The sequence below is a fragment of the Artemia franciscana genome, chromosome 4 (assembly GCF_032884065.1).
Source record: "Artemia franciscana chromosome 4, ASM3288406v1, whole genome shotgun sequence".
Lineage (NCBI taxonomy): Eukaryota > Metazoa > Arthropoda > Branchiopoda > Anostraca > Artemiidae > Artemia > Artemia franciscana.
Window position 1 is genome coordinate 36,902,778 of NC_088866.1, and position 24,995 is coordinate 36,927,772.

Below are 24,995 nucleotides of genomic sequence, written 5' to 3' on the forward strand. Positions count from 1 at the left end.
TCTTCAAAAATGAACCCTGAATCACAAAGACCGTTTAATTAGAATAAATAACTCTTTTGAAATTACTAAAAATACTTTAGCGTAAAGAGCGAGGTATTGAGAAGGGGACAAACCCCCTCATATACATAATAATTTCTGTTTGTTTTAAGTTTTAATTGCTTTTTACTTTCAGTTGAAAAAATTTATTTTTTAATTTAATTTGATTATTTTCTAAATAATTATAGAAATCCAGCACCCCCTTCATGGAAGTTCTCTTCCCCCATGAAAAATTCCTCCGTGGAAAGATCGTCCCACGTAAAGCAATCCCCCTACCCCTCCCTCCCATCCACCAGAAAAAATCCCCCATAAAACGTCTGCATACTTCTCAATAACCAATACTATATGTGAATATTGGGCAAAGTTCATAACTTGCATCCCTTCCTCCGGGGACTGTGTAGGATTAAGTCGTCTTCAAAGACAGAGTTATTATATTTTTCGACTATGCTGAACAAAATAGTGATCTCAAAATTTTGATCCGGTGACTTTGGAAAAAAATGAGCGTGGGAGGGGGCCTAGTTGTCCTCCAATTTTTTGGTCACTTAAAAAGGGCACTTTAAATTTTAATTTCCGTTCAAATAAGCCCTCTCGCGACATTCTAGGACCTCTGGGTCGATACGATCACCCCTGGGAAAAAAACAAAAAAACAAATAAACACATCCGTGATATTTTTTCTAGCAAAAAATACAAAAATTCCTGAATTTGATAGTGTTATTTTCATGGTGTTTCCTGGACTTTTGGGGGTGTTTCCTCCTTTTTTCCGAAAGTAAGGCAAATTATCTTAGGCTCCTCACTTTTGATGGGTAAGATTAAACTTGATGAAATTTATAGATTTAAAATCAGCATAAAAAATCCGATTCATGATATACCTATTTGTATCAAAATTCCATTTTTTAGAGTTCGGTTACTATTGAGCCGGATCACTCCTTACAGTTCGTTACCACGAACTCTTTGATCAATCAGTCCTTTGTAGAATGAAAAAGATGGGCATTTGTTTTTATAGCTCAGTATACGTCAGCTAACTGACGGAACCATTTGAAACCCTGTATGTTAAGATTAAAACGTCTCGTAAGTACAGAGATAGGTGCGCCAGATTTTGTCTCGACGGAGGAGGAGACAGAAGTACGAAAGTTTCAATTACACGTGAGTTCCATGGGAAATATGAGAGCATTACAGGTGAGTTGTCGGAAACTCAAGATAATCTCGGGATTTTAAGAAGGGGGCGAGGAACCAAAGCCCCCTCCTATATGTGCTATTGATTATACACATCATACTTATTAAATGTAAATCATAATTCATTAATATTTAGTGACGAGAATTCTAAGGAAAGACCTACCATTAAAAAGAAGTCAATTAAGGGCTTTTCCTCGCAATTTTCATGCTGATGAAAGAGCACTAAATGAAATTTATAATCCTCCACTACTCTTAATTATTCTCTGACGTGCTATCAAATTCGTAAATGGATCTCCGAAGTTGAATAAAACAAAAGGTTGATTAACTGTTAATTTATCATCTTTAGCTAGCTTAGTTTCAGTAATCAACCCTCTTTGGAACGCGGTTTATATATTCTATTTGGGTGATAAAGAACAGTGCAGCATACCGACAGCAAATTTTAATGAAATTAATCAATATACAAGAACGGAAATGTTCTAACAAACCAGACTGTTTAAGAGTTTGAAAAAGCAAACTTTTTGAATGTCGTAGGACAAATAGATGCATTCTCAGAAAAATAAAAGATAAATTAAAAACAGAAACTGACAATCAAAACCTGCTTGATAAAAAAATTGAGGAAGGCTTAGAAAAATCACATTATGGAAGTTTAGCCAAAATTGATCAAAAAGGTTATTCATCCGTGGATTCTTTACAGTTTTTTTTTTTAAACTGAAAGCAAGTTACAACACTAAAACTCAAAATGAACAGAAATTATTCCAGACATTAGAGGGGTTACTCCCTCCTTAATTCCTCGCTCTTCACACTAGAAAATTAAAAGTGGTTTCAGCCGCATATAAAAATTATTACAAATCGGGTTCGTAGTTCTGACTGAATTAAAGGAAATCTTTCAACAAACTTTAAATACTTCTTTCCATCTGCACAACAAGGGGAAATGTCTTAGTTTTTTCCTGATATAAGAAGTATAAACAAAACCTACACCAATCTAGAAAGCCTTTTTTAAATAACCTGCAATGGCATCGCTGTTCAGATAACGAGTCCCATCAGGGTGTGATGTAGGTCCGTATCTATTGCCAGCGGGCATTTAACACTGAGAAAGGGAGCCTAAATGGCTCACCATCTAATGAAAGAAGTCTTTGAGCAAAGAATTAATTATTTACATACGAGAAAGAGAGAAATTCAAATAAACATGTCACCAATCTGGCTGTTCAAATGCAAAGCCACGTAAAATGCCGCAGTTGGGGAATGTGATACGCTCCAATGTTTACTGTGGTTGGAATTTAAAAACACAAACAAAGTGAAAGCGCGTTTTTATTGCTTTTCTGGTTTGAAGTTTAGCACATCAGTTGCTGATTTTAATCTATCAACAAAATAAACCAAGATAAGGCAATACAACTTAAGGAAAAACCATATGGCAAAACGAATAATTTGAATGCAGCAAATCGAGTGGCAAAGCGAGTAGGTCTTTTTTAGAACAGAATATATTTCGTTTTAGACGATAGCACCAACAGAGGATAGACGGGAGATAACAAAATATATTCAACAATTACCAACAGCCCCATCGTGGTAATTCTTTCTACTTTTTCTTCTTAAATAAAACGGTGAATTATATCCTTTAATTCCTTCAGGCATGTCTCTAAAAAAAATAATTAAATTTGGAGCTTTGACAAAAGAAGACTACTGTAAGTTTTCTTAATTTTGTGAACGTCACAATAAGTTATTCCGTATAATTTTTCAACCAATGAGAGGAGATCACTGATAGTCATACAAATGAGATTTTACCAGAATATATCTCTATGCGAAGGCGGTTTTTCTTATATATTAGGGTGGAAGGGAGGTGGTGATTACTGTAAAACAGTAGGATTCAAATGGATTTCTGGTAAGCTGTTTAGTTTTGAATGTGTTGCTGATATAAACGTTCTTGAGGCGTAGATTAAAAGATTAAGACAGATTTCAAGCCTGAAAATTTAAGCTACCTATGGTTTTGTGCTTAGTAACAGAGGCATAGGGTTATTAAAATGCAATAAACCTGCTTAGCCCTCAACATGACTACAAATAAAACCAAGACAGGGTCACTGAACTGTGGATAGGCTATCTTGCTGCTGTGCCTTTCGCAGGAATGGGGCTTTTTGAAAGCAAAACTAACAAAGCCTCAGGGTTTCAGAGTAGCATCGACCTGAAGCCTCTCTTCGCGCAAGTGCACCAGTGAATAGAAGACGCAAATATGTTAAGAACGAATAATAATAATAATAACAACTACTACCACTACCAACAACTCATCGAACACCAAGGCAATTTTGGTCAACACTGCTATACACTCTCCTACTCTATCTCAATCTATTTAAAGTATCGCTCTGTGCACACTCCCAGGAAGTTGTCATTCCCCTTAAATCTTTCTTTATGACATCTTTCCACCCCAACCGCAGACGAGCTGCTTTCTGTTTAGCCCTAGACGGCTGGCCAAAAAGGACAACTTTCGGAAATATGTCATCCTTCATCCATAGAACGTCTTTATTTTTTTCAATTTAATATAGTAAATTAACTTAATATATTAAGTTATACATAAATTCTCAAGTGTTTTATTTCATTCTCTGTAGAATTACGCTGGATAAGGCTAGTACAGTTCTAGTCGAGTTCGAGTCCAATTCTAGCCAGTTGTGCCGAAAACTCAAATTTGAGAGGAGAGCACCAAATATATGGCATTTGAGTTTGACTTGTTCAACTTGAACTCGGCCTAACTTTGATTTGACTCTTGAATCAGGACAGTTCCACTGAAATATATAGACAGTTGTTCCTATTGATAAAGGACGATTTTTTCTTCTGTATAGTCAAAAGGGTGACCTAGGTTCAATATCTAAATCCCCTTCTTATAAGAATTATTTAATTTTTGGTTTGGATTCTTCCTCGATATTTACTTCTATAGGCCTATCATCTTTTTAAGACTTGATTAATTTTTCAAACATTAACGTTTGAACTGCCAACAATCTAAGCACAGTCTTCAGCCTCGACGAGCAAGAAACCAAAAAGGAAAAGTTATCATTAAAGGCATAACTGTTTATTGGTCATTATTTTTTACATAAAACAAAGTTTCTGACAGCATGAGAAAAGACGGATGTATTACATTGCGGCACGTCATAAAGTTGAGTCTTATCACAGTACTTCATGGGTGAAGGATAAAGCACCTCATGCCATCATTTCGGCGGCTTCTTTCCCTTCGCCATATGAACCATGAAACAATAACCTATCACGCTGAGAGATTTCTTAGCAAGACGCCAGATTACTGATGAACTTATATGAGTAAAGAAGTATAAGCTCACAAGTTATAATTATGGATCGAAGATAAAAATCTTAGTTAAAATCTACACAATGGGATAAGCCTAGGTGGCCACCGAGCGGGCTAATAATGGCAATAAATCACATAAGTTACGCCTACAAGATGTCGACCCAAACAGGGTAGAATCGACTTGAGTTGGGTATGGAGGTTAACGATGTGTTCCTCATTGTCAACACTCAAATATGTCTTATGTATCTACAACATAAAAGGAAATGAAAAAGGCTATTGTAGAACATGTTCCTATGAAATTGTCCATTGTTCCAATATAGGCTATATATAATTGGCTAAGTCATTAGCTTGAATTGGGGTGCAGCTACCTGGCCAAGGGGGGAACATTTTTCTTAGCAAACTTACTGTCCGTATAGAAACACGTCACATGTTAAATTAAAGCTAATTCATGAAAGAAAATGATACAACCAAGAGCATGCAAATATTCATCATGACCAGGGTACGAGAAAAATAAACAATTTATAATGGTAATACGGGTGTAAATGGTTATATATATATATGGGCCGTTCTTAAATACCCATAATGGTAAATCTTCAAAAATTTTCAGATCTACAGCAAGCATAGAAAACAGCGAGATAACTTATTATTAGCATATTTTTCGCGCGTGGAAGCTTCAGATCACTTTTAGGGGACATCGATCTGTTATTGATAGAGAATTTTAAGTTGCCCGTGAGATACAAAAGAAAATCTTGAAAAAGGGCGAGACGAAAAGAAGCAATTTCATGTTTTTAATTTTTTTTTATGATTAGAAATGAGCCCTCTTTGTCAAAGATATTTTTAAAACTCTTACAATATTCTATCATTACTACTACTACTACTAACATTTCGCTGCAGCATCAAGTCGCCTAAGGCCGAGAGAGTTGCACAGACTCCTCCTCCGTTTGACATTCTCCTAAGAAGTTCGAATTCCCTTAAAATCTTTTCTTGGGATCTTATCTAACCCCATTCGGGAACAACCTGCTATTCATTAATGTCATCTGGTCAATTTTCATTGACCAAGTTTCTGGATCTGGTCAAGTTTCAATAAGATCTGATTACCCGTTCGTAAGTTACAAATACCAATTTTTTTCCTAATTTTTCCGAATTACCTCTCCTCCAACACCCCCAAAGAGAGCGGATCCGGTCCAATTATGTCAGTCACGCATCTTGGACTTGTGCTTATTCTTCCCACCAAGTTTCATTCTGATCTCTCCACTCTAAGCCTTTTTCAAGATTTCCGATTCCCCCCGCCCCAACTCCCCCCAATGACACTGAATCAGGTCGGAATTTAAAATAAGAGATCTGAGTTACGATATCCTTCTAAATATGAAATTTCATTAAGATCCGATCACTGCTTCGTAAATTAAAAATACCTATTTTTTCTAATTTTTCAGATTTAACCCCCCCCAATTCCCCCAAAGGGATCAGATCCGTCCCGGTTATGTCAATCACGTATCTAGGACTTGTGCTTATTTTTCCCACCAAGTTTGATCCCAATTTCTCCACTCTAAGCGTTTTCCAAGATTTTAGGCTTCCCCCTCCAACTCCCCCAATGTCTCCGGATCCGGTCGGGATTTAAAATAAAATATCTGAGACACGATATCCTTCTAAACATGAAATTTCATTAAGATCCGATCTCCCATTCGAAAGTTAAAAATGGCTCATTTTTTCTAATTTTTCCGAATTAACCGTCCCCCCACTCCCCCCTATATGGTCAAATCGGGGAAAATACTATTTCTGATTTAATCTGGTCTTGTCCCTGATACGCCTGCCAAATTTCCTCGTCCTAGCTTATCTGGAAGTGCCTAAACTAGCAAAACCGGGACAGACCGACCGACAGAATTTGCGATCGCTATATGTCACTTGGTTAATACCAAGTGCCATAATAAAGACGAAAGTTTGAATATATGGTTAAATCCGTATTTTGTCAGATATATCACAGACATATTACACGTATAAGTCAAAAATCATACCGGGAATAATTTTTCAATATCTCACATTCACCAAAACTTTCCAGGTAAGAAAAGCTACTATTTCGCTAAATGATGCTTTAACCCTGTGTTTCACATTTGAAGGATCATCACAGCTGTTTCCTTAAACAGCTGCTAAAACACAAGAGAGATCTGAAGAGTTCTGGAAAAGTTCTCTAAGAAATGGGATTAAGTGGGGTGACTTTTATACCCCTAGAAGGTAGACATGAAATATTTCACAGTGTCAATTGGGCAATTTACAACCACGAATTTGTAAAGACGTGTGGATGTAGTCTGAGTAGGGGGGACATATGGAACATTTCAAACTGGATAACTCCATGTCTCTGTTTTGAATTAGAGTTTTGTATATCCTGGGCATGGTTAGAAGTTTGCAGGGGCTAATCTTTTCATATAATGTCTGGCTCGACGCACTAATTTCAAACAATATTGATCGAACACAATTCAGATATTTTTTAGTTCCACTAGAAATAAATTAATTGGAGACACGATAGCTCAGAAGCTTAACTATTTTTAAAGAAAGTCATTTCCAGCTCTGAAAAAAAAAGCCATTCAACTTTTTCCACTTTATTTGTACAACGAGTTTGTCAAGAATAAACTGTTTGTTTTTAATGTAGTTGAAATTTGTGAAAAATGCTGTCCCCTCTAAATCTGGAGAAACAATGACAATTTGACTGTAGTCAGTCAGTTTTTTGGATACTTGGTTTCCAACTATGGTATATCGGAATTTACCTATCAGCTGAGTTTGTTGTAAGTAAAAGTCCTTTTATTTAATTCTTTAAAAAAAGGAGTTTTTTCTAAATCTTTTGTTTTTAATGTAGTTGACGTTTGTGAAAAAGGCAGTCCTCCTTAAACCTGGAGAAACATGATCGATTTTTCTATGGAAACATATGCGTCTAATTTCAATCAGTCAATGATTTATTAATACAAAAAAAAAAACAATTACAAACATAAAACGATTACTTAGCCCAAGAAGCTTGGCTTGGGGCCACCCTCTCGGTTTAAACAATTTTTGTCTAGGTTTAAACAAGTTAGAAACAAGTCTGAAACAAGGTACGAAACAGCCTAGATCCATGTGAATTTTTTTTTTCGAAATGCCCCCAAACATAATTACAATAATGAGGTTATCCAAATCCAAATACGTTAAAACATAATGCTGCTTTTTTTTGTTTTCTAAATTTTGTGTTTCTAACATCTTTAAATAAGCAAGTAGAATGAAATAATAAAAAAAAAGCTCATAAACGAAATTAAAACTAAAATAATTTCAATTAAAAATAATACATTGAATTAATTTCATGATAACAATAAATGAAAAAAACAATGGTGGGAATAAAAACAACGGTTCATATAACTAGCAAATAAATTGAAAGTGCATGATAAAGAGAAATGAAAACACATTAAAATTTAAGTTTGCTAAGAATAAAATAGTGAGAAAAAGCATCAAGTTTCTGAGATCACGCTGGCTAGGCATGACAAGATAAGAAAAAACGAGGTTATTTACAGCCGTTCAAAATACAATGCAAATATTTCGGCCAGGACCTCCGCTTCCTCAATGCAAAAATAGTAACGGACCTAAAAAAAAAACCACCACTAAAATTAATAAAACCAAACCGCAAGAAACGCCCCTAAAACAAAAGTGAGACCCTTTCCAAGCAACAGTGAAAGAGTAACTGATTAAAATAAATCAGACAATGAATGGCAGATTAAGAAAATATTCTTTCTATTTAACAATTTTTTAAAAGCCAATCGCTAACCATGTCTGGTTACACTTAACATTCTGCAAAATATTATGATGTAGAAAAGAAAAATCTGGATTTACTATCTCATTATAAATGGGGCTCAAAAAAGTTTCCCCCGCATCTCTATTAAGGGTTAATTTTTTGTAAGTTTCTTGATTTCAAACTACCTACATGAGACTTTGCAATAGATCTTCAATAGAGGCAATATTTGAGGCATTTTGAAACAAAATGAAGCCGTATGGGTTGTCGTACACGTCTTGAGCAAAGGCAGAATCGCTGGCTTTTGGCATAGCTTCATAGCATTGACGATTGAAGATTTGTGTTCCAGCAATTTCTCTCCCAACTGTTGGTAAGTTCTACTATTGTTGAGTCCCAATAGTTCTGGCATAGTCTTTTTTTATTTTAGTGTTGCTTTTTGAGGTACTTTTTTATTTTTGCACTTTGGCTCATCGAGCAGAGATCTCGGGCGTAATTTTTGCATCGCATTTTCGTTTTCACTGGTTGTAAATATCGTCGTTTTTTCTTCTTCTCGAGTTTTTCTCAACTTAACAATTATATTGAAAAAAAAAAAACAAGTTACTTGGAAATGAAATTTTATCCAGCTTTAGGGTGCCTTTATGAAAACGGGAAATGAATTCCCGAATTTACTTTTCAAACTCAAAAAGGAAGTTATTTGTCTAAAACATGCGTCCAAGATGATTCGTTAAGAACATAAAAAGAGAGCGTGCTTGTTCTTGTACAAAGCGACAAAAGAATAGCCACTCATGCCATGACATTTGTATTCTGTTCCCATCTTTGCGCATTTGCACAAAACTAACAAATCATCATTACACGCCCATACACTAAACATTCGTTTGTCCACTTGAAAAGTTTCAGTGTCATCTTTGTTGAAATAGAACTACAACCCAATTGAGGTCTATTTGTGCTAGAATTCGTGCTATGTCTTCGTTCACTGTGAATATGTAACTTTTATTATGCAAGCTACAAAATACTTTAGACTTGTGGACGATCTACTCGATTATTAGGATTATATTAGAGTGCAAACGTTCATAAAATTGGTGTTAGGGGTCCTTTTATATCAGAGCTTCCGCGAAGCAAATGTAGAATTTCTATCTTTGAGTGATAATTTCAAAAATTGCCTAATAAGGTGAAATCCAAGCCAAAGTTTATCCATATTATCATCAGTTACTACACTAATGTGTATTGCTTTAACTTTACTTTCACACATTATTTAATTTGACTTTACTTGTATAGCATTATCTGTTTTCTTTATTAAGTACATCACCTTTCTTGGACTAAAGGCAGTGGTCTATCTTTAAATCTTTTGTACTGTAATTGGTTTAAATATATTAAAAAAAAAACAAAAAAACTTTAGCATATGAAATGCCCGACAATCAAAGTCCAGACCTTCATGGAAGATTTTCCTGGGGGACATGTCTGATACTTGCAGACGAATCGCGGACGAATGCAGACGAATCGCGCATGTGAGGACTTGCAGATGCAGCTTTATAATAACACGATATTTTGAATTCTCAGCCTGAGTAAAACATATATATATATATATATATATATATATATATATATATATATATATATATATATATATATATATATATATATATATATATATATATATATATATATATATATATATATATATATATATATATATATATATATATATATATATATATATATATATATATATATATATATATATATATATATATATATATATATATATATATATATATATATATAACAGAGGTTTCATTAGCATTGTAAGGTTTTACGGGTAAAACGAAACAAATTGATATTAAAAAAAAACTCGAGTCTCGACCCCTCCCTCCACCCGCCGCGGAAAAATGAGGTAGCATAGTAGAAATACATACTTGGTAGTTCTCATGGTCTAGTGAAATTTGTTGGCAGGTTTTGAAATTTCTTGGCAGATTTGGCAGCTTTCGGAATTCTGTCAAATACAGCTAATGGCTACTTCCGAAATTTTCTATACCTGCCCTCCACCTTAAGTATATGGCTGCTATACTATTTCAATTACTAAATTTAAATACTGTGGTTTCAAACAGCGATTATAGGAATTCATTTTTTTTACGATTATGTCATTCATGTGCTTATCAAAGTTGATGATCCGTGTTTGGTATGCGTTCTTAATCTTGTTATGGATCGGAATGCCAGACCACTTGAGGTTCATTATGATTTAGCCATTGTCATTACGAAGAATCCGCCTGGAATTTCGCTGGCTATTTGTCAATAGTCTCTCCAAAAACGGCGATAACATCGCTTCTGTTGCTGAATATCAAAAATACTCTCAGTGGCTATCAACGGCATTTCCTTTGCTAGCCAAAACTTAACAACAAGTTCAGCAGTGAAGTACAGGCTGGATGCAGTCAGTTGATATCAAGGTTGGCAACTGCCGTCGTTTAGAGAGAGTAAAAATTGAGGCCAAAAAAGAATGATTTTTGCTAGAAAATAGTAATATCAAAATATTGGACCTCATTCAGGAATTACCATGAATTATGCCGTAGCTACTAAAATATTGCCCTTAAATGTTTTAAACGTATTTAAAGAAAAGTTAGGAGGGCTTTCTAATTAAATAATCCTGAAATAATGAATTAAGATTAAGTAATGGATTTGAATATACTTAAAAGTTATTTTTTTGCAAGGCGTTTACATGTGTTAACTGTTAGAACTTTAACTGAACAACAGTCAGAACCTTTGTTGATTCCACTGTAGTCACACCGAACTACAGCAGTTCAGATTGAACCAATTCCCAAGTTTCTGCAGTAGTTACTTTCGGGCAACTTGGAACCAAAAATGATTAACATCATTCGCGTAAAATTATTCCTTCGTATTTCTTTCAGGATTTCTTTCTTCTTTTCTTGAATTTTTATTCCATTTTGTATATATCAGGAGTAGCCTTCTGGACACATTCCGCAAAAATTGGTAGCTATTTGTACTGCGAATGTAATGATCGGAGTAAATTCAGTCCTGTGCTGTTTTGGTCAGCAGTCTGTTCTTGACTTGGTTTTCAGGTTGTGAGATCGGAAAATATTCGTTCGACAATTGCGCTTGATAAAAATTCAAGCAGAAATTCAGGCGCCTCTTTAAAAACTGTTTCTTTGTTGTTACAGAATTTGTTCTTAGAGATGACAGAAAAAACTGACGTTTCCTCTACTCCTTTACAACCTCTTGGCCCTTTGCTAGAAGCTTACGCCACTGATCTTCATTTTATTGAACACTTCGCAAAATTTAGATAACTTTATGGTAACATTTAGGCTCAAGTATTTATTATTTTCTAGTGTCGGGTCTTTGTGGCATATCTGCTAGGAAGTTTGTGAGTACAAGTATGCAATAAGATTAGGACAGATCACCTGGATATGGTGAACCTGCTGAGTGCTCAATAGAGCAGTGTTTTGCAGGCATTTTACGTGGAAAAGTGTTTGTGTGCCCCCAACCTTAAACAGTTAAGCGCAAAAAAATGAACTGGGGCTAACGGAACTTAGAATAAAAATGTCAATTCCATCTGGCAACTTTTAGCTATACGTGTAGAACAAGAGACTGGCTAGTACAGCTTATCATAGACAAATACAGGGCATGCTTTGTCAACTGTACACCAAGAAAAGATTTTGCTATCCAGTATTTTCATTATTTTTTTTTCCTTCAGGTCCACTCAGAGGTCTACACTTCATAAACCTAATTGTTGTAAACATTACTTATATTATCAACAGTAGTTTGAATAGCACCTAAATATAAAGCATTTATGAAGATTAGTTTTTGGTGTTAGCTTTTAAATCAACTTCCTCCAATAGATATCCAATCCATACTAATAAACAAAAGAAAGGTTCAGCTATGGTCTAGAAGTGCGAGGACTTACGCCGAGTAGGACCTTTATGTCCTCCAAAGTCTCTGTAAAGTATTTGACCAGTTTGGATTGACCAAATACATATCTCTATTGATGCTAAGCTGTCATTATGGTACTAGTCAAAAGCAAATGTGACTATAACCCAATTTTCAGTGTTTTCCTTTTTTATCATTTTGATAATAATGGGGCCCATCCAAATTCTTCACCGACCTGGCTGGTCGAAGAAGTTTGCAGAATTTCATCAGTTTGAGGGCAAGAAGACATGCACTGAAAGGTTGCGATTTGGTGTCTATTTCTGCATCATCTTCCTGTATTAAGGTGAAATACTCACCTTATAATTTTTAAAAAGATTGGTTGCTATCATGTCCACATTTAGGCTGCTAAGACGGATGTGTTGAATTGTCTTTGATATCTTTTATTCAATTTGATTCTCCACTTGATAATTTGATCTTTTTATTGAATGGCAACCCTGGAAAGGCGATTGGACGGCTGGAAGGTTACAAAGTAAAGTACCAATGAGCAGTTGCGTCCTTGGACTTGAGTACTTTAATTTGAATTTTGAGTACTTTAAGTGGAAAAAAGGGGATTTTTCTGAAAATTAGTAAAAAAAAAAAGTGATTCTTCGACATTGAAAGGCCTGGAGCACAAACTAGCGTCTTCATTCTTCAAACGGATGTAGAAGGATCGTGATATTCTGATCGTACGGACGAGGCTGAACGAAGCAGCGTGGTAACTAATATTTCGTTGTGGATTTTAGGCCCGTCTTAGCAACCAAAATATAGAAAGTATTTCATTGTGACTTCAAAATTTTGGGAGAGAAGCTCAGACCAAAGAACCCTCTTCCCTTCGGGCGGAGCCTTAAAAGCAAGCTTCCTCAAAGACGAATAAAACATAATACGTGATAGTGAAGCTGCTGCTGACCATATCCAGAGAAAGATTAGCGTCACAGATAATTTACATAATAGGCAAAATTGCAGTACATGAACCATACGAAAATCATTTTAACCAAATCAATAAAACGAACGGAGAAAAAATAGATTAATTAACGGTTTTAATTTAATATAGCAATCGTACAACAGAAAAATAAATCGGTGATTTTTTAGTAATTGCTCGGGTACTTCAGAATGAAAAATAGTTTGAACTGTAATTTACTAGGGGCTTGGCCCAAGTGGTTTCTAAGAAGAATCTTCAGCGTGTGAAAATATTTTTTTCTTTTACTTTTTATTGAATTAATAATCGACTAATCAAGGGGTTTGAAGATACCCCCCCCCCCAAAAAAAAAAAGAATACAAGTGAGGCACTATTTATAAAAGTTAGAAAGTTAGTTAACTTGTAGAGCTATCCATTTTAGATAAATTTACTTACAAAGGCTTAAAAACTGGTTATAATTTTTTTTTCTAAGAAATCAACGCGATAGGTCATAGGCTATTTTTATGAAATTATTAAATCTTATTAAAACTCCTTCAAATTATCAAATTCTTTGAGTTTAAGGCCTTGGTTAAGTGAACTGGTAGAACTCGAAAATCCTATGTTAAAATTGAAAATTTATATCTAAAAAGTACTAAAGTATTCACTGGCGGAAGATACCACTTTTAATATCAGGCCGTAGCTTCTTGAAGATGCTACAAAATGTTTTCTAGGATTTTGCTCTATTTCCTCTAATTGCTTAGAAATCTTAGAAAATGTCTAGCTCTTTTTCACAAGTGTACTCTATGAAGGATATTGCTTTTAGAACAAAATCGGTACAATCATGAGCAAAAGACAATAACCTGTAAGATGATTGTAACCATTTTTCGATGTATTTTCCTGTTTTCGAACAGTCCCATAGAATATTTTCAGCTACCTGAATTTTGTTGCCCGAAAGAATCGTTTCAGATCGCCCTAGAGACCAGATTGACAAGCTGGTATAATTAACCTTTTATTTCCGCCAATGAATAAGTGCTATTTGAAGGGTTTTTGACAATCGACGGTCTCTAGAGAATTGAGAGACAGAAGGCTAGCCTAGCTTCAATTTTGAATCTCGATGTTTTCAAGTTCACTTAGTCAAGGCCTTAATAAGATATGACCAAGTTTTATTCCTGCATTAGTGGCCAGACAATTTTGACAACAAAATGTCTGTTGAAGTAGATTAGGTTATCAGGAAGTATTAACACAATTGCAAGTCATAGACGATTGACTGGGGAAACGCCTTGAAGCTTAAAACTCTATTTAATTAAATAATACTCAAGTGGATTACTACTTATGCAAGCCTTTTTTGAACTCACTAGGCATTATGTTTATTGTTCTAACATAAATAGTTCTTTGTCATCTTTCCCTAAACTTATTACAGCTCGAGTTTTTTTTAGTAATTTAGAAATATCAAGATTAAATTAAATATTTGAACCTGGTACTCCTTTAAAAGACAAAAAATTTAGAGAAAAACACTGGCAGCGGAATAGCATTTGGGAGTATTCAAGGGACCATGCCTGCAACAAAATTGAAAGGGGAAGTCCACCACTTCTTCACACTGGACCATTAATAATAATGAGAATAATATGATTTTATTACCCGTCAAAAGCAAACAAAAGAGACAGAGTACATCAAAGTACAAGAAAAACAAAAGCAGGCCTATATCTCTTAATTTGTTCGTTTATGGAGTTTCGCTTGTTATTTTTATTGGTTCGTCTTTCTCAAGTTGGTAAAATCTTTTTTCCACGATTAAACCAGTGTTGTCGTAATTGGCTATTATTTTCCATTTTGGGGTCATTTGAAGGTTGAAGTTTCGTGTGTATACAATTGTTTTTTGTTTTTTTTTTTAGATTGTGCTGTAATGTGGATACTTAAATTTATCTAGAAATATAGCTAGCTTGTAAAAAAGAATAATATAGTCCCTGGACAGGTCCTAAACATTCAAGCATTGGATTAAGGACATATTTAGTCATAGTATGGATCAATTTGGTGACATGGTGCTGTCCAAGTCGTGGGGTCATCCCAGTTTTATAAGGTGCAATTTGTGTACAGGAGTTGTGGAAGCCAGAGAGTCAAGCAAATTTTTGGTACTGTAGTCACCGTTTCCTTATTCTTTTTTCCAAGGTTCACTGTGCCAACAATTATTTGAGGATATGTTGCCAATTTTGGCGGGTAAGGTAATACCCACTTAATAGTGGCGTCAACCCATAAAACAGGAAAGAATCCCTCACCAGAGACAACGTTGATTATTAATATGAATATGGGTCAGTGACCTTAATTATTTTCTCCAATACTGCTAGTAACCCTTAAAAGGGTCAGATGACCATTCAAATCACCCTCCTTTAATCCAACCCAACTTAGCTCAATCTCATGCAACTTTGCTCAAGCTTATCAAATAGTGTAAGCATCTAGAGTGTGGGTGTTCAGCACTGGGCCTTCCCCTTCTAAAAAAAAGCCCACCACTAAGATTGGCCAAAAAGGAAAGTTATTAGTTTCTTAGAATAAAAAGCGCAGTTTTTTGTGTCGAATCTTCATTCCTCCGCTTGTAGAATCCCCTAACGGCCCTAAAATTGTTGCCTGCATGTGCCTGTCTAAGGAAACTATATAGGCTAAGGCTTTGGCAAGTACATTTTAGTCACATTTGTTATCAAGAGAGATCAAGGAGACTAAAACCATTCTACCGGTTTTTATCAAGCAGTAGAATAACCTCTCATTTATGTTGAAAGTTATTTTTTCCCTACAGTTTGGCCCCATGAACGCGTATTTGATTCCAGGGAAGGAGATGGGCAAATCTTGAGGTTTTACTAGAGGAGAGGAAATAAAATAAAATTATTTTTTCACTGAAAAATAATGTTTTCAAACATTGGATAGTAAAAATTCTCCCTTTATGCAGTTTCTCCACTTAGGAGAGAACCTAATCATTCCCCTTCTGGGAGCTGCGACCCCGCCAAGTTTCCTTGAAGCGGTGTTCCTGATCAGACGATCGATGCTACCACGAATTGTACAGACAAAACATCAGCTTTTGAGGATAAGGAAAATATAAATTATTTTCAAAATTGTTAATGACCATAAACAATAATTTATTTGAAAACTTTGTATATTTTATTTGAATGAGTCCCTCCATTTATAACCTATTAGGAAAGTATAGACACCTAATAATTTTCACAATTTACAAAAGGATTTCTTCCATTGAAACACAAAAAGAGATGTTCCGTGTGCCCCGGACGGCTTTATTGCAATCAACTTCGATCGCAGAGCCTCCTCCAAACGAAAGCGGTGCCTTCACAGCAAGCGAAACGAAAAAGAGCTTTCAAGGTATCTCAGAGAAACCAACAACAGAGGCAAGAAAAGGGCTTTCACATAAAATATGTTCATCTCTATGAAATTAACTGCTCCAAGCGGTTTTTCGTCTTTTGGAAGCGATAGGATGACTTTGACCACCTCCAGATATTACCTCTCATTTTTAATGCTTTTTCAGGAATTTCCAGGATTCGCGAGAAGAATTTATAACCACTAGCCTCTCGACTAACCAAGTCTATTTCAACTTTTCCAATGGATCCTTCTCACCTTGAAAATGCAAGAGGTTTATGTTGCCTAAAACTTTTATTACATTAGTAATGATATATCATACACACCTATGTGGACAATTCTTAGTAGGTTTTATAACACTCTTTAGAAAATTTTAGAATAACCTCAACGGCATCCTTTCCTGTGGCACCCCATAAAATAGTAAAATTATTATACTTAATTGAGTGTTCATGAATGATGGTGAAACTAGTGCTCAACTTGTCCTGCAACTCAGAAAGTTGTTGAGCTACGTGGATGAAATTTGAAGAAATGGATTCACTGCCTTAATTGGGTAATATCTTTTTTATTAATTTTCCATGGAAAACACCCTCTTCAAATTTCCAATAAAAAAACTGAAATAAACAACATTTCTTACCCTGTGTTTTGGTTAATTGACGCCACTGATGTGGGCCTAAGATGTATTTTGAATTTTATATGTGGTTGACTATATATAAAGAATATATTATAACAAAATAAAAAGAAAGTAGCGCCATATTCATTATTTTTTATTCGTTCAAACATAATTATCGTTTTTCGGACTATGCACAGCACCCACCCACCCCCCACCCCCCGATGGTCTCAGATATAGCCTTCCAATAAATTCCGGTGTCAGATTAGTAGCTGACCTCCTCTAAGGGAAACATTTAAAAATGAAAATAGTAAACTACCATCAAAATCCTTATTTCATACTCTTTCAAAACATCATGGTTACTTTTCTGGAAATCCTCCCTCCCCCTAACGGCCCCAAGCATAGCCCTAGCACAGATATTAGCCTAGAACTGGGGCTATTGAGAAGGAAAAAATGTTAAGAAAAGAAAACACTTCGTAGGTTACTTCATAGCCTAGTATGCGGAAAAAATTAAGGCTAGTTAACATATTTTGAAGGTGTTTCGCTATACTTTACTCCTAACACCGCCCCCCTTCCCTAACGTGCAGATACATAGCCTACATTGCATATTTACCAAGAATTTTGCCATGTGTTTCAGTCTCGATTCACCAAGACAAACAAATTTATATAAAATTCCTCATGGGTTGTAAATTTAAATTCTGAAGATGGTAAATTTGCCCCCCTCACACAGCTTGACAGTGCTTGTAAAGGAAGTCCCCAGCTACACCCATGGTTTTCTGCAATCTTTATTCTTCCGTTAAATCTGTACGACCGAAGCGCTTAATTAGCCTGGATGAAACGGAGACTGTGGCCATATGCAACCCTCACCCCCTCCTAATGATAGACTCTATTAGAAAAATGTATATGGCCTGCGTTAAAATTGAATTGACTAACCTAATATTCCTTGGAAGAAAAGAACCAGAGTCAGTAGAAGCTTAATGCAATCCATAGTCTGAAAATATATCACATCTAAATCCTTTCCGATGTTTTAACTATTTACGCTTAAGTCATATATTAGTCTCTCAACTAAAGCTACTTTGCAACTATTTAGTCCAGGAGCAAATCTGTCCAGCGCAGCGAGCGAGACATTTATCGTTTGCGCTTTGCTCCGGAGGAGTATTTGACGCCGTTCACCGTGCTCCGTCTTTCTATTTGTACTTCTATCTTCTATGGGTTTATCTGCATAAATAACTACATTGTGCCACAAGTTTTTTTTCTGGAAAGAAGAAAATAAAGCAGTTGAAAAATAGTTTGTTTTTTCAAACTAAAATACTGGGTGACATTAAAAAAAATAAGTTATCCTATATATGAGGAGGCTGCTATCCCCTAAGCACCCCACTCTTAGCACTAAAACCTGCTTTCCTGTTAAGAAAGCAGGCCAAATTAAAAAAATCCACCAGTATTTTTCTTAAATTTTATTAGCAAGAGTACACTTTGTAAGTTTCAACCCAACTAAACAAAGTATTTTTTGGTACAATTACGCCCTTTTGTGAAACATTTTCATGAGTAGAAGTCATATTGGCTTATTGCAGATCTTCAGTGAATTTAAAGCTTATTGGATATAACAATAATAATAATAATAATAATAATAATAATAATATATTTTTTATATATATTCAAAAATTATATCGTGTACTTAAACTCTTTTGAAAAACATCACTTTTGCTTTGAGGTTCTCATGACGCAGTGTATAAGCCCTGTAAGCTTCGGGTCAACCGGAAAAAACAAAATGAAACCTTCGAAAATTTTTAGTCTTGGAATGTACATTGGTTTTTATCATAAAGCCCATGATAGATTTAAAAGTCATTGAAAATACTTCTTACTCATTTTGGTGTGGGTGTATCTAAAACATTTCAAATCTGGTTGTTCTTTCTGCTCTGGGCTATTGGAAAATCCTCCGAAAATATTACAGCACATTTAAGTTTGCTAACTCATTTTGGTCAGGTCAGATGAAATGTTCAGTGTCTCATAACTCCTTTTGGTCTGGGTTTGCCAAATTTTGTGAGATAATATTTCCATGAAGCAACAACATATAATAAGGGGAAAGAAGCTAATTCCAGAGCATTGTTAAAGAAACTAGAAACTAGATTACGAAAACTAGAAAAAGTATCATGAAATTTAAAATGTCTTCCTGTAAATCTCTGGCTGACCAAAAATATTATAGCATGTTTGATCGAAATATTAAAAGTTCGCTACTTCATTGTGGTCTGGGTTAATCCACATGTTACAAGTTTGGTTACTCCTTTTGGGTTTTTCTGAGTGAAATACTCCAAGTCCAGTAACTCCTTTTGGTTTGGGCTGATTGATAATTTTCGAAGTGCAAAAACTCATGTTGGTCTAAACTGATAGAAAATATTCCAGGTCCGGTAACTTTTTTTGTTCTGTGCTTTGGTTTGTGATAATACAAGGTTGCTGTATCCTTCAGATACGGGTTTATCCAAATGTATGACAAGATTTGAAAGTCCTTTTGGTCTGGGCTATTAGTCTACTGCTCTGAAGGCTCCACAGCCAAGTCTTTTGGTGACAAAACTTAATTTGTAAGGATCCGTGTCCTGTTGGTTGCCACATTGGCTGGGAAGCCAAGGGAGGATGTTGACACTTTCACGTCAAAATCCTTGTTTGAATCTTCTTGAAATAAGGTGCATTGTACTCAAGTATTCTATTATAACCCTTCTGAGAAAATGGACAGCTTCCATCATTTAGGACCCATGCCCTTGGGGTTTCGTGAGTCTTGTTACCCTGAGAGGGACGTTTACTAGACTTTTCAACTATTTCGAACAAAATCGTTATCTCAAAATTTTGATTCGATGCCATTAAGGGTATACAGGGGTGTTCAAAGGCACATAGGACGTCGGAGGCTTGGGAAGTCATGGGCCCTATTTGTTATTCTTATCATACATTAAATAAATAAAAAAAATCCAGCTGAAAGTAAGGAGCAACATTAAAACTTAAAACGAACAGAAATTATTCCGTATATAAAAGGGCCTGTCTCCTTCTCAACACCTCGCTCTTTACGCTAAATTTTGACTCTTTTTCACAACTCTACTTTTCAAAACATTTATAACTTTAGTGTAAAGAGCAAGAAGTTGAGGAGGGGACAGCCCCTTTCATATACCGAATAATTTCTGTTTGTTTTAATGTTTAATGTCGCTCTTTACTTTCTTTACTTTCAAAATCGTTTCTTTTATATTTAAATTCTGATCGTTTTACAACTAATGTAGGTTCGAATTTGGCTCACCGTACATAAAACTAAAAATCAATTTTAATATTAATTCTGGCAAATTTGTTCCGTATATAAAGGGTTGCCCCTCCTCAATATCTTTCTCTTTACGCTGAAGCTGTTAGCACTTTTAAAAAAGCTTCCTATTCTAATTAATCGGCCCCGGCATTTCAGTCTTAGTAAACAGTATAACTTTACAGTAAAGAGTAAGGTATTGAGGAGAGGACAGTCCTTCATATATGGAATTATTTCTGTTTGTTTTTCAAATAATGGCGGTAAGTCTGGCTCACACTCTATGAAATATCCCCCTCCTCCTCACGAAAAACTCCTCTGTGAAAGTTTCATCAAACGTAAACTGCACCCGGACGATTCAGGCTGAAAAATTATCCTTAACATTCTTTCATTTTGATAAGACTTTAATCTCGAATCGGTTTATCGAACACTCCAGAAATGCCCCCTTCCGTGGAAATTATTTCCCAGAAAACTAAACATGCGGGAAAAAAACCTGGATAATTCCCTGGAACATCTCTACATGAAAAAGTTAGCAAAGAGAATGTAAGACAATTAAAAAGAATTTCTTATAATTCTATCAAATCCCCCAGTTTAAAATATCCCCGTAATACTCACCTCCCAGAAATTCCCCTCTCCAAGGAAAATTCTCCCCATAGAAATCTAAACCAACCACAACCCTCCCCTCCCCCCAAAAAATGTCTGTATATTTCACAATAACAAATACTATACGTTAACAATGGTCGAATTCCATAACTTACAGGCCTCTCCCCACGGACTGCGAGGAGTCATTTTACACTTAAAGATATACTGTAATTATTTGATCTTTCAACTATATTGAACAAAATGGCTATCTCAAAACTTTCATCAGATATGTTTTGGGAAAAATAGGCGCGGGAAGAGGTCCAGTTGACCTTCAATCTTTTCGGTCACTAAAAAGTGTACTAGAACTTTTAATTCCCGTTCGAATGAGCCCTATCCTGATATTTTAAGACCACTCGCTGGATACGACCAACCCTGGGAAAAAAACAAATAAACACGCATCCGTGATCTTTCTTCTGGCATAAAATACAAAATTCCACATTTTCTTTGATAAGAGCTTGAAACCTCAACAGTAGGATTTTCTGATACGCTGAATCTGATGGTGAGATTTTCATTAAGACTCTGGGACTTTTAAGGGATGTTTTTCCATTTTTCGAAAATACGGCAAATATTCTCAGGCTCGTAAACTTTGATGGGTAAAATTAAACTTAATGAAACTTATATATTTGAAATCAATATAAAAATCCAATTCTTTTGTTATATCTATTAGCATCAAAATTCCGTTTTTTAGAGTTTCGGTTGCTATTGAGCTGGGTCGCTCCTTATTTACAGTTCCTTACAAACAACAGTTTGTTAGTTCAATACTTAGCGAAAATTCAGGTTTTAAGGTGATATGACAAGACCATCTATTCATTTAAAGCCCAACTGGCACGAACGAGTAAACTGCTTAATCTGGGGGTTTGATATTTTCGGGTGGAATGGATGACTTCTGCCCTGGAGTAGTATTTTTGGACCTTTTTGATGACACTGGGTAAAAACGCTTTATCGGAATTTTGATCTGATTCTATAGGGGGAGGGCTATGCGATTGGTAAGGGGGGAAAGGGTTCAGAAGGGGCGTGGGGGTCTGTCCATAATTAATTTTCCGACCTTAAAAAAGGCGATAAGACTTTCAATTTGTGATGAAAGGAGTAGTTTCAGATTTCTAAGATAAACCCTACTAAACCAGGTTACAAAGGGGAAAAGATACATGGGGGACATTATTCACGTATATATTTACTAAATGGGCATATTTTCCAGCATTACTCCTGGCAGAGCCACCTCTATTCCTTTTTGCTTTTGTGTAGGTAGGCATGAAAATGTGATCTATGATTTCACAGTAAATTTTTTTGTGAAATTTAAGGCTAAACTGTTTTCCCTTTAGGATCAACATTACACACTGAATCCAATTATGTTTTTCCAAATAAAGCATTTTTTTGGGGGGGGAGTAAATTTTCCAATTATATCGATATGAAGAACCAGTTCCATTAAGTTCAGTCTTACTGATTAAGGACTACGAGCATGAGAAAATATGCCTGATTTTCGAAAAAGGGTGGAAACGCACCATAAAAGTCATAGAATCTTAATGAAAACCACACACCATCAGATTCAGCGTATCAGAAAACCCTACTGTTGTGGTTTCAACTTTCAAGTTCGTATCTGCAAAAATGTAGAATTTTATATTTTAGCCAGAAGAAAGATTAGGGATCCGTGTTTATTTTTTTTTTCTGGGGTGATCATATCGACCCAGTGGTTCTAGAATATTGTGAGAGGGGTCATTTGAACGGAAATTAAAAAGTTCTAGGGCCATTTCTAAGTTACCAAAAACATTGAAGGGCAACCTGGCCCCTCCCCCGCCCTTTATCCCCAAAGTCGTCTGACCAAAATTTTTAGATAGCCATTTTGCTCACCACAATTAAAAGGCTTATTAATCATGCTTTTGGATATAACATGACCCCCCCCAGCCTCAAGAACAAGGTTTTTTGCCCTTTTTTAAACATAGTATTTGTTATTGCGAAGTATGTACACATTTTCGGGTAGGGGGGGGGTAATTTTTTGCTGGGTGTTTATCCACGAGGAAATATTCCATTTAGAGGGAAGTTTCAAGGGGGGTTGAACTTACCAGAAGAAATTATACTCTGGGGGAATTTGCCAGAATTCCTATATAAAATTCTTTTAAAATGTCTTGCTTTCTCTTTTCCGTCTCAATTTTTGCACATGGAGTTGTTAAGGGTAATTTTCCGGGGTAAATTTTCACCGAGATTGAATTGCCTAGAGAATTTTTCAGTTGGAAGGGGGATTTCTCCGTGGAAGTGGAGCCAGATTTCCTGACATTACTTATAAACGATTAGAAATTAAATTTAAAAAAAAAAGTTTTTTAAACTGAAAGTAAGGAGCAACATCAAAACTTAACACAGACATAAATTATTACGTATATGAAGGGGATTTCCCCCTCCTCAACACGCCGCTCTTTACGCTAAATTTTGATTTTGCCCCAATTCTATAAAACGACTCCTGAAACACAGGGGTCGTCTAATTAGAACAATATGAAGTTTTTTTAAAAGTACTAAAAAACTTTAGAGCAATGAGCTAAGTGTTGAGGAGGGGGCAATTCTCTTCATAAACGTAATAATTTTGGTTCGTTTTAAGTTTTAATGTTGGTCCTTACTTTCAGTTGAAAAAACTTGCTTTCTTAATTTAATATATTATAAAGTCTATACAAATAGATTATGTAAATTTTGCATTAGATGCTTAATAATAGTACCCAAAAACGGACAAGGTCAGGTAATAAAGGTTTCTCTCTTGTGCAGTGGCGTCGGTGGGGGGAGGGAACAATGGGAGCAGTAGTCCCTACTAGTTTGGAGAAAAAATTATTATATAGCTAATGCCCCTTGACTGTCTGGATGGAGACCCCTCCCCCCTCCCCCCAATAAAAATACTAGAGCTACATCCCTGCTCCGGTGCATGATTTCTGAAAGCTTTTGCACTAGGAATTTCCCAAGTACTGTATGTTTTTACATCAACATCGGCAAATGTATAGAAGGGACGGTAATCGTCTTGCGAATAGAAAATAGCTATTTCAACGGGCGGAAGTCCATAATTAGCAGCAACGTGTCACCCTCTAGCGCGTGTTCCACTAAGAGACGTGCCGACTTGTTAATTTTAACCCCTTTTCTTGAGCATATGGAAGGACCTTAACAATAGATGCCATTCACACTTAAAGGGGGTGTGCAAAAATATATTGACAAGGATAGTTAATATTACTTTGAGCTATTGGGCCCAATCCCAGTTTAATGACCAATATAAAAGGGCAATATAAATGTCGATATAATAGTTCAAATTTCTCATTTCCTTTGAAATTTCTAAGTTCTTATAACTTTCTGAATATAGGAAAATAATTTCAATATAAAACAAAATTTTAACTTGAATGTATATTGCAAATTTGCATCTGGATATTGTTATGAAATCCTTCATTTTATCAAGGATATCTTTTCCATTGGGTAGAGAACCCTTAGATAACAAAACTTAAAAAGAGAGATAGAGAGATCCTGAATTCAGGATCTGTGATTCAGAGAAATAGAGAGATCCTGAATTCAGGAACTGCAATTCAGGCACGAGACCTATTCATAAATTAAATAATGAATAAATAAAATCAACATCCAAGAGACCCAATTTATCTGAAACTCGTAATTCGGATACGATATTCCTTTTCTTTTTTCTGAATGGACCAAGTTACTACAATTTACTTGTAGTAACTACTACAAGTTACTACAGTTACTACAATTACAAGTTACTTGGGCCGCCACAGCCACCTGGCTGTGGCGGCCCAAGGGGCGTGAAGACTATCCTTTAGGTACATACAATTTCTCTGATTTTTCCACAATGGATATCCTTTTTCAATTTTTATTGCTGTCACTTTGTTCCAATTTTTTCTTTGAAGAAATTTCTTATAGAAAATTTCATTTATATTATTCAGAAATGAAAATGTTATAACATTGAAAGAATTTTATGGCATCTTTTCGATGAAGATTGTCACACCAAACGATAGAGGGTTAAAAACTGAAACCACATTCACCTGTTAAACGGTATAATATCAAAACTATAGACATGAAGAATAACTTCAAAAGATAGCTCTAAAAATGTTATCA

At 35.4% G+C, this 24,995-nt stretch overlaps 1 protein-coding gene across 1 annotated transcript in view; it reads right to left on the bottom strand.

Moving 5' to 3' along the window:
* LOC136026372 (protein sax-3-like) overlaps positions 1 to 18,095 on the bottom strand; it is a 170,625-nt gene extending 152,530 nt beyond the window's left edge. The window contains exon 1 of the mRNA XM_065702917.1: positions 17,933 to 18,095. Within this exon, the coding sequence (XP_065558989.1) occupies positions 17,933 to 17,987 (55 nt within the window). The 5' untranslated portion in view covers positions 17,988 to 18,095. The remainder of the gene's footprint in view (positions 1 to 17,932) is intronic.
* Positions 18,096 to 24,995: the final 6,900 nt, after the last annotated feature.